We start from the raw sequence: 11,587 nt of genomic DNA on the forward strand, positions 1-11,587 counted from the left end.
TTAAATCTTATCAAACAGGATAATTCTGACCCAATTATACCATGTTGTATCTGTTTAACAGGTTTCCAATATTATTGTAAGCGCACTGAACCAAAATTTGGTGGAGTTTGAGCTCAAGCCTGGTGTAAGGGTGATTGTGTACAACACACAGTTAACGCTGGGTAAGAAACATTTGCTCTCACTGCTTTCAGTACTGCCATTAAGTTATCAACCATAATATAACTTCCATGGGTAATTTAATTATGCCTTAGCCTTTTTTTTTTGCTAAGAAACAGAACTGTAATACCAGTGTTTTGACAACAAGAATATTTCTTTGGTCCACCAATTAAAATTCCTGTCAGTCTGCCGCCATCACAGGCAAAAGAACACAGGGGAGTATGGGAGGGGTTTGATTTTAAGTGGAGCTCCTTCAGACGAAGGATCTTTTATGCCTGCCATCAAAAGCTGAACATCTGTTCTATTTCTTTTACAGCCATCCAACCACAAAATGAGTGTTACACTGAGTATAATTATGTTGATTATTTAGTCCTTGAGAAAGAGCACTGTACATTTTAAGGGCAGAAACAGAATTGAGAATTGCTTGAGGAGTCAACAACACTGTTCAGTTCTTAACTGTGGAAGTGAGGTGACACTCAAGACCCTCAGATGCACCCCTGCCAAAAAAGAAATTGCTGTTCTAAGTATCAAATCAATTCTGGATTCATGGAGCCACACTGATTGTAAATAATGTGGGTGGTCTGGAAAACTTTTTATTACAGGCTTAGGCTTTGGTAGTCCTCAGCAACTCCCGTCCCCCCACTGCTGGACAGATCTTACATTGTATTCATTGCTTGGCTGGTTTCATTAGACACAGTCTCTGGAGGCACACAGCCATGAATTGTCTGTAGCTCAAAGTGTTAGGTATTAACAGCCTGGCATGTGCTGCTCTGTGACGTTCTGTGGTGTGCTGCACTGTAATGACATTGGAGGTGTATCCAGCCGGATCCCTCTTTATATTTCACCTCCCAAGAAAAAGGTCTAAAAAGCCTTCAAGCTGCTTGAGAAAGGTCAGCTGCATACACGCCTCCCTCTCTGTGCTGAAAGGCTCGGGAGTGGCATGGAAACTGCGGAAAATGCAATGTGATTTTCCTGCAGTGACAGACATTAATGCACTCTTCGAAATAATGAGAAGAATTTAAGGTGGACGCCTTATGAACAAAACCATGTACTGAGACATTAATCATAGTAAGTGCTTGTTTGGTTGGGTTCTAGTTTGAGATAAATGCAAGTGCATTTAACCATTTCCAAGTCCACCTGAAATATAAGAACTGCCTGCTGCTTTCACACTGTTTACCCATCAGTAGAAACCACAATTTCACACTAGCATAACTTATGACATTCGAGATATTAAAAATAAGTGCATCACCTCTTTTTTGATGAAAGATGATGCTCTCATATAGATGATTAGACAAGGCCATTAGACAGCAACATCTGAACACATCTAACAATAGCAGAATCTTTCCTGTTCCCTCTTCCAATCCCACAGCACCCTTGGTGGACTCCAACCCCAGACACAGCAGCTCGGCTATGCTGATGCTCCTTTCAGTAGTGTTCCTGGGCCTAGCAGTGTTCCTCATCTACAAATTCAAGAGGTACACATCTTTGTGATTACTTTCCACCTGCTGCACACACAGTATGAGCATATAGAACCATAGTACATATCTATTACCATATTCTCCATTATTGATGATACCAGATGAGCACAGCCTGGACCAATCAATTACAGACATGTTTGGAAATTTGATTTGACAAGTCCCACTAGAAGTTGTAGACAGATGCATGAAGCACAATCAGTGATAGGATGCAGAAAAAAGGACCATTAAATGGTTTAATATGCAGTTGCTGTGCCTCGGCTGTTATTTGCTGAATAAATTATTCATACTCAAAATGATTCTCTTGAAAAGTCTGAGGGAAATGGAAAAGCTGTCATTAATTATGGATATGAAATTTTTCCCATTAGTCCAAAGAGGGTGCATTTTTCAAGAAATCTCACAGTTGACAAAACAGAGCAATTAATAACCGAAATGAATAGTAATTGGAAATAAATTGGTTAGTGACTAAATAAAGATGTATATTAAATGTTGTATTGTAAATATTGTAAATGCAGATGGGAAAAGATACCAATGTTACTGTAATTTGCCCATAAATTAGTTACTGAGGTATAATTATAACTCTGAAAGTTGGTTTGCCCTGATCAAAGCAACAGAACTTTTCTCTTTGAGGTTAAGTGTGAAATGCACAAGTGGGTTTTTATCAAAGGTTTGTCATCTTAAAATTCCTTCTTTCAATGCTCTGAGAAAAAATGAATATCATCTTTCCTTAAAAATGTTGCTAGAAACACAAGATGGTTTTCTAACATTGCTCTGAGGCTCATTTATCAATCTGCAAATCTTTAGAAAAATACCTTGGATCAACATATATGCTGAGGTGAACCAGGAGAAGGAGCAGGAGATGATTGGCTCGGTGGGCCAGGGCGAAAGCACGCCTAAAATTACTCTGAGTGAGTTCTCCACATCCAAGGAACTCATGGAAAAGGAACTGGATTGCCAGGGTCAAAAGTAAGTGAAGAGTTTTCATATTCATAGCTGAATGATATGTGGAATCAATCAAAATGTTAACACGCTGGCATTATTGTTAATTGCATAGACAGTTCCTTTGAATGGGATTTGGGTCTCCTGATCTAAGAAAGGATTTGTCTCTTTGTGTTAGAGATAAAAGTCATCCTGCTAATACACATAATAAATGTGTGCACATTCAGCCCTCAGGTATACTTTAGCTATTGAATTTGAATTATTTTTTAAACAGAGAGTTGGCAACTTAATCTCCTTCAAGCATTTTTTTAATTAATTAAGAGAAGAGGAAAGCAGAGGGAGCCACAGAGTAGAAACAGTCCTGGAAGGGATTTAACATAGTAAAGAACAGATTCTAGCAAGACCTGTGAAACTTAGGACAGTGAATAATTCATAAAATCAACATGTTTAAGCATGCAGCCCCTGGATTCAGTGGGCCAGCAGGAGCACAGAGGCAGCGGCTTTAGTTACTCATCTATTCGATCACAATATGACTTGCTTAATAAGAAATTTCATTCTAGCACAAAAACAACAGGTTGTCAAGAGCAAATTGGCTGAATGCTGCTTACCCTGACCTTATTCACTGCACAGTCTGTTTTGCAGCATTACCAACAGAAAGCAGCACAGGTCATCTGGCGAGTGTGATCCTTGGATTCATTTGGTCCTGTGATGAAGCTCCTGTAGTTTCACAGTTTTGGAGAGCTAACTGTCTCTGACCTGTTGAAATTCAGAGCTGTAGAGACTGGAAACATGCCTTGCACAGTAGTGGACCCCCTCAAGCACCAAAGCCATTATTATTCTGCTTCATTTCCAGATGAATATTTTTATTCAGCCCAGTGTCCATTGTTACTTTTTGCATAAAACCTTCCTAATCCTCCACAGAGTAGATTCAGCCTGTTATAATCATATAGCATTTTGGCTGAGGTTTGGTACAATATATAATTATAATTCATAAGAATTATAATACAGTTTTTTAACTGGAAAAAGGTACAGAAAAAAAATAGCACAGAATAGAAACAATCAAATGTAATGAAATTACCATTTTTGTACTCACAAGCTTAAGAAAAAAAGACAAGATTTAAAACTAACAAACACTAGAAGATCTAACAGTGAGGGCTGAATTGTTCCACAGTCTATGGTCAGCAATAGTACATTTGTTATTTTTCTCCAAAATTAAAAGTACCTGTGGGATTTTTGACCAAAAGTAGCGCAATGGAGCAATATCTTTGTGAGTGACACACGTTCCTGAGAAAATGTGTTACATTAACACTGAAAGTTTGTTTGAAGAGAACTCCTCACAGTAGCTTCAAGAGCAGATGTTCAGAGGGAGAGAGGGCATAAGTGCTTATTAACTATTTAAAAGTTTGATATTTGATCAATCATTGAAGTATGTATCAATTAATTAAAGCCAAATAAAAAAACATTTCCTAAATTATAGCTTTAAGTTTTGAGGTAGTACACTGACTATATTTGACTTTTGGACTGTTGGTCAAACAAAACAAGAAATGTGAAGATGTCGCCTTAGAATTTAGGAAATTATGTAAATGAAATTGTTATTTGTAGTCCTAGAATGCATATTACATTAAGGTGTAACCACACCTTCATAAAGTTCAGGTCACAAGAGGCAGATTCTTAAAAGGAAAGGGTAAAAATCAGTGTAGAAGAGACAAAGATGAAGCCCCAGAACCACATTTCCCATAATGCAACTCTACTGTTTTTCATCAGACCTCCTCTAACTGGTGAAAGACCGCCTCTTTTAAATTCAACTCCCCCCATTCTGTCATGCAGGCTTTCTGTCATAAATCTGTAATGTCCAAGCCTAAACTGAAATAACCCTAGTGACATCAAAAAAAAAAAAAACTTTTATAAACTAAACTTTTTTAGACTTGAGAAGGCTCTCCCAGAGCCACATAAAATATCACACAATCAGTTTCATAAGTAAAACTCTTGACCAATAATTCAACCATAATGTGTAAATTTAGTGGTTTTGTCTCTTAATTAATGCATTGGTTCTGTCCATTCATTCAAGTCATGTATAATATTAACAGCTTCTGTCTTGTCTCTCATGTCTCAGTCACATAAAGCAGATAAATAATGAATTTCAAAACTGAAATTCCACTGTAAAGTGATATTCATTAAATTAAAAGGTATCGTAACAGAAAAAGACAAATTTTCATAATGGGTCATTTTCCAATTTCTGTGCTATTGAACAGCTTCTGAGCCTTTGATTAAACAAGCACATTTGAAATTCTGAAATTAACACAGGGTGTCAGTATCAAAAAAGTTATTTGTTTTACAAACATTAAAGCGAATAAGCTGAACTAACCATCTTTGTTCTTGGCTTGTTTTTCTTCTTTTGTTTCAGGGGGAGTTGGAAACGCCTGTGAGAGCACAAGGGAGATTCCAAACTGTACTAGTGTGTAAAGCCAGAGAGCGCAACAGTTTATGTACAGAGTGAAGTATTACAATGTCGGGGGTTCTCTTTTTCTGTTTTGTAATTCTCAACACAACTGATGTTAATAGTTTTCTAAGGGACCTCATTTATACAGACTTGCATGGATGTCTCGTTCAACAACATCCATGCAGCAAATGTCAATTTACTCAATGAGATTATTGTAATTACTGGCAAAACTTATTCAGTTTTGTGGATGTATAAGCTACATAACGACATCATTTGCAGAGTGAAATATCTTCCGTTGAAACATATGAAGAGTTATGTAAATTTCCTAAGGAGTTTGCTTTGAAAATCATTTCTGCCTATATATAGACTATAATGTCTGAGTCTTCAGTCAAACAGGGAATATTATTGAAATGTACAATATTATCATCTGTTCTGTTAAATGTATATATTATTACTTTCTACATGCCCATAGTCTGAGTACCATGGCAATGACAGAAAATCTGACAATGGTCTGTTTTTGAAAGTGTGTTAAAAAGTCAAACATTACTTAAAGAAATCAACTTTGTTTTGCTAAGGTCCTTGACTTGTGCATGTTACTGAGGACACAATTTCTGTGTTGTAGATAAGCAAGTGCTGTAAATAGTTATTTTATAATCATTCATCAAAGTAGCCCAGTCAATTTTCCCTAGACTTCTGTTCTGCTCTCCTTTTCTTTGTTTACTGCTGGGCCATATGTATCTAGTAGAAAGTGTTAATCTGTTAAAGCAGGTTAATGCAGCAGAACTGTATTGGCATATTACAGATTTAACTTCCCATCATTTCCTGGAAATGGAATGAAAAGGATCCACGTGAACATAGACAGACATAAGACAGTAGATATTCAAACATTTTTACAAAGATTACTTTAAAGTCTGGTCTAGTCATCTAGTCGTTAAACTATCTAAACATTAATTGCCATCAGCATCACTGCATTACAGTTTGCCTTTGAGTCAGTGGCTTTGAGAGTTCTGATTGAGCCTCAGAACAAAAGCTGAATTACTAAGAAGAAATTATATTGTGGCGACCAGTGATCAAATTCACAATATTCACATGTTGGGAGAAAGATCATGACATTAACTCCAGAATCTAAAATGTTACATTAAAGGTAATATTTACATCCTCTAAAATACCGTAAGGCCTAGTGTTGGGTTCTGGTAGCTGCTTCCGCTGCTTGAGATTTGGTTTCTGTATAGTATACAGATATAAACCCTAATTCTGAGCTGTGTTGCTCTTTTTTCCCCTAGTGCCACCATGAGGTTGAAATGTATGGTTTTGCCTGAAAGTTCTTGACAAATGTGAGATAGATTTCCATGAAATTTGGTACAGAAATTTGACACTAATAATAACTTTGGTGATGCCCCAGTCTTTTCATGCGGTGTCATCAGCAGGTCAAATTTTCAACTTGTCCAGTGCTTTATGCACTTTAATATGTTGTGCTTATAAGCAAATGTTAACGTGCTAACATGCTAATTGGTGAACATAGGAAACATTATACTTGCCAAACATCAACATCTCAACATTCTCATTGTTAGCATATTAGCATGCTAAAGTTAACATTTAGCTCAAGGCACTGTTTTGATCAGCACAGTCTCACAGAGTTGTTAGCGTGGTGGCGGACTTAGTCTTGTTCTTGTTTATTACCCAGCGAGAGTATGTGAGAAACATTTAGGCAACATTTGCATTTTTAGCGTTACTTTCAGCAGTGGAAATGACAACCATCGGTGGCTGCAGATTTTAAGTGCTGTGGCTAATTCATGTTCATTTCTTAAGTAACTTGATGACAGGACAGATGTTTTGGCTGGTTAATGTGCTCTCTGCAAACTAATGTTGGTACTCAGCCAAAGACTGTGAGTGAAAACAAATCATCAGGGACTTTAGGATTGCAAGTGAACAGTCTTTTTGTAGTTCAGTAAAATCAACGAGTGGTGACTCTTCTCTACAGAAACACCCTTACTGATCACATTGCATCTACTTGTGTTATTTCATGGTGTCAGACACATTAAAACATTTCATTTAATAAGCCTAATATCTTTTCATGTTCTACTTTCAGGTTGTGAACATTGATTAGCCTCCCCGAGAGTCTCTGCCTTCTTAGTCAACAAAATGTGATAACAGATCTGAATTGAATCTTTGAGTTTTAGTTAATTATAAATGTAGTTACTTGTTTATGTTAAAAAAATAATCCTCATGCTACTGAATCCAACCCTGAGTAGGTCAATAGTATACTGGTATTTTAGAGGATACAGTATTGCTTGTTATATTCAACTGAATATAGAATACTGAAGATTCTTCATGATGAAATTTTTAACTCATCATTATTTTTGTTCATAAATGTACATGAACCCCTTCAGTGCCATGTTTCTTATTTTGTCCTTTGCTCAGGGTTTTGGGGTGTTTGCTCCATGCACCATGAAGAGTGTTTTTCTTTCTTTCTTTCTTTCTTTCTTTCTTTCTTTCTTTTTGTCACTTGTCACAGAACTCCATGACAACATGCCCTCTCTGCTCCATCTGCCACAGTCTTTACACTGCTATAAAATACTCAAACATTTTCATTCATGTGACAAAACCAAATATAAAGACTGGAACAGTTTGTATTTATGTAAACATCTCACAGTGTACAAACAGAGCAGATACAGTACAACCGAGCTGGGCTTACATCATTAAATCCACTCTCCCAAGTGCCGTCAGGCTCCTTCCATATCCTAACTCACTCATTTGCATTTACTTTGAAATGAAGGAGGAGTGTCCTCCCAGCATGCAACTCTCCACCACTGCTGTTTTCCCCAGTCCTGCATGGTGGAAGTGGCCTCAAGTTGACTCGTGTCAGCCTCCTGGTATACAGCATGACAGTAATCAAAGAAAGCTGGACACCTGAGTGGAGGATACCCCATACAGAGCTTTCCCACAATGCTTTTTCAAAATTCAAGTAAACAGCAGTTGCACTAGAAACGAGAGAGGCAGGGGAACACAGCACTGAGATATAGGCTGTCACATCACATATGCATTACCTCGAACAGAGTGCTCTCATCTCAAACCAAACAGCCAAGCCAAGCCTTGTTACTGCAGACAGAACACACATTGAACCAAGATTGTTTTATAGCTTTGTTGTACTCAACACATGTCATAAGCAAAGGGTTGTTTGCTTGGCTGGATTTTGTCTGGGTGGGGGCTTTGATGGTGTCACTTTGTTCTGGTTCTTATTAGCAAAACAGGATTAGGAGGAACAGAAAAAGAAATATCAAAAAAGTTTGTGCTGCCCACATCTCTAACCATACTTTTATTGTATTTATTAGATTTTTTTATTTCCCTTTTTTCCTCACAGACCCTTTGAAGTCATGAAGAATGTATAGTTTATAACCAGGCCATAATGCTTTGTAGCATCTGTTGCTGCCAAAGAGTTTGGCATTCCTTAAAAGTCTGCAAAGAAAGTAAAGAATAGCTACTAAAAATGATGTGCTTAATATCTGCACGAATAAAGCACAAGATAACTACTGGTGACAGACATGTTGGAACTGTCACCAGTAGAAGCAGCTCTTGTGTTTTGGGTAATTTCTGGGTGTTTATTTCCTCATTGTTCATTCAGTCACCGTTTTGATCACTGGAAACTGCTGTCTCATTTGATACCTTAAATGCCACATTATACTGTAAGACCCATATCTCCGGGGGAATCCATACTTGAAAAATAAAGGAGATTCTTGCATTTGTGATATTCCAGAAGGAAAAAAGCATTGTAATGTTCTTCAGTGCACAAAAATCTACAATGCATGCATCATCAGTAATGTTCTGTTTCATCTTTATTTCGATATTTCTACGGTAAAGAAACTGTCATTTTGAAATTGTTTCAAATAAATGTATTTTTGTACATCAGTGCATTCGTTCTCTGGGTGATGAAATTCTTGTGAACTGAAGGGTGGAAAGAAGATGATGTCCACTGCAAATTACACTGTTCGCCTGCATGACTCTAACAGTACCAATCCACAGTATAAAAACACACAGAGAGATTAGAAAAACTATGTGCACTTTTCATACCTTGCTGATTCTCTTATATTCATAGACTATTTGGTGTAACCAAAACACTACCACAGTGTCAGCTCTCAGGTATCTGCCAGTCATATATCATTTTACCCACATTAAACCATATAATGTGAACATGGCATAATATTTTGTATGTACAGAGCATTCCCCTTTCACTTTTTTCACATTTTGTTATGTTGCAGCTTTATGCTAAAATAACATGTAAAAAATAAGTTTGACTCAGAGTGCGCATCTACAGAACATACCATTCACTTTTCATTCATCTGTAATAAATGAAATGACTGGTTAGTGAAATCAGAGTCCTGTGTTGCAAACACATTGGGCATTTCTATCTTGTGGCAATCCACAATAATATTGTAGTGTGTTAGAGGGTGGACGGAACTTCCCAGCATGCTTTGAGACAATGTGGTTGTAGACATAAGTTGTGTTTTGATTTATTATAGCTGGTTCTTGGCACATGTCAGTATTGTTATGATTATTTACACTGTTACACTTAATTACTAGTTTATACTTAATTTTGTGAAGATTGCATATTTGGCACCATGAGTGAAGTTATGTGGTTAGTAACATTCCAGTAATGGACACATTGAAATGTTAGCCATGGAGCTGACTTATCTCCCCAAATTCTTGAAAAAAAACTACTACTTACTCACTGTTAATTGCTGAGATCTAGGAATATGCCAGTATTGCTAAAAATAAGTCAGATGGAGCAGGAAACACAAGTAGCTGGACACAACCAAGCTATCCAAATTTATTTGCAAGAAAAATCAAAGGCTAATGGTAAATGGCCACCCAAACTTACCATAGCACAAGTGTGAATATACTCTGTGTCATGTATTGTTCAGATATATTCTGATTCTGATACAAAGTTACACCTCCTGCAGTCGGCCAATCACAGCACTTGAAAGGGTAAGGGTCAGGTTTAGAGTCACGTACAGACACGATTGGTTCAGCATACATGTGAAGGCTCTGTCCTTGTCACCTCAGCATAATATAGTAGTCTTCTTGTCTTGGCAATGAAACAATTACAGTGATTATTGATTGGGGCTTTAATTATCACCATAGTGATGGTATGACTTCATGGTATGGCAATCAAATCCATGCTAGTATCTCTTGACCCTGACATCCTTGGTTTGATGGTTACTACACAAGAATTCTGTATGCAAATGTCCATTCAACCAAGAGCAAGAGATATTAGTTCTGCTTGATAAAAGACTTTTCTCAAGAGAGGACAGCATTGTCATCTCAGATCTACCAGCCCTGCTTCCATCCACCCCCATGGGATTACCTCCACTAGAGTATGAAAATTCCTTGTCACTTAATAAAAGCCTCCCTCAATTACAATTTGTTTCACTTTTTTGCTGTGATGTTTTCTCTGGCGGTGGCAGATGAGACTTGGACATGAAATGGAATTATTGGAGTTATCAATGCAAGATGGCAAAGCTGGCACAAACAAAAGCCATTTGTCTTTATTCACCAGAGAAGTCTGAGAGCAGCCTCATTATACTGTGGCTCGAATTAATCTGGGGCCCCTGTCTCTCCCTTTCACCTTGGGAGCCCGATACAATGTATTGCAGGGCTCTTAGAATCCTGAACACATACTCTAACCCTTGGTGCAGGTTACTGATAGACTTGCATGTCAGGTGGAGGACAGAGACACAGAACAACAGGGCGGTGCAGGCTTAATGTGGCAAAAACAGATAAAGGTTAGATTCCACCATCTATTACAGTTTCTACACCGTTTGGTTTTTATTACAGAACAGTGGAGAGGAAGTCACATCAGGACAGACTCAAGATTTACATTTAGATTCAGCTTCACAAGCTGACTTTGGGAACAGATTTGTGTTCAGAATTTTTTGTGACACATATTTTATGATTACGGATGTTTACTCATCTCTGGCTCAATGTATAAAAATAAACTAATCATATTCATTACCAGGAGAGGACTGAGGTTAAAAGCTAGGAAACAGCATGCATAACACATGAACCCACTGGAATAAATGGTGGAAAATAAATACAATTATTATTTTTTCTTTCTTTTTTTTTTGATGTGGTTCCAAAACCACCCATGCTCACCTTTTATTGGTATCTAGAGAGAAAAAAAAAAAAAAACTTTTTTATTGTCTTAATTACAAACTTGCATTAAAACAAGTCATGTCTAGCCAAGTCTAAGGTTTACATGTTTTTAAGGACAGCTATATTCAGAGGTAGGCTTGGTTGTCAGGATGAGATCATGACAAAAGCACATGTTTGTTTGATACCAACTGTGAGAGTTTAATTCATTTGCTCAGCATGTAGCTATCCTGGCTGTTATATCCTCCACTTGAATGTATGAAAGTATGAAAAATATTTTAAAAAGCTCATTCTCATACTGGTTCACACTAGGCCAGTCACTGAATAAAGGGGGTCTGATTGTCCCATTGTTTTGGGAAGTACATCATCCCACCCTGAGATTACAAATGCAAAAATGTCAGTGTCTAGATTTAAACCTGCATAAATCAAG

At 37.3% G+C, this 11,587-nt stretch overlaps 1 protein-coding gene across 1 annotated transcript in view; it reads left to right on the plus strand.

The window, feature by feature from the left end:
• The window catches only part of sorcs3a (sortilin related VPS10 domain containing receptor 3a), a 202,299-nt gene extending 193,383 nt beyond the window's left edge, over positions 1–8,916 (plus strand). Inside the window, 4 exon segments of the mRNA XM_051070891.1 lie at positions 62–161; positions 1,526–1,631; positions 2,436–2,608; positions 4,975–8,916. Coding sequence (XP_050926848.1) covers positions 62–161; positions 1,526–1,631; positions 2,436–2,608; positions 4,975–5,033 — 438 coding nt within the window. The 3' untranslated portion in view covers positions 5,034–8,916.
• The last annotated feature ends 2,671 nt before the right edge of the window (positions 8,917–11,587 follow it).

Source organism: Lates calcarifer, linkage group LG5, assembly GCF_001640805.2.
Source record: "Lates calcarifer isolate ASB-BC8 linkage group LG5, TLL_Latcal_v3, whole genome shotgun sequence".
NCBI lineage: Eukaryota > Metazoa > Chordata > Actinopteri > Centropomidae > Lates > Lates calcarifer.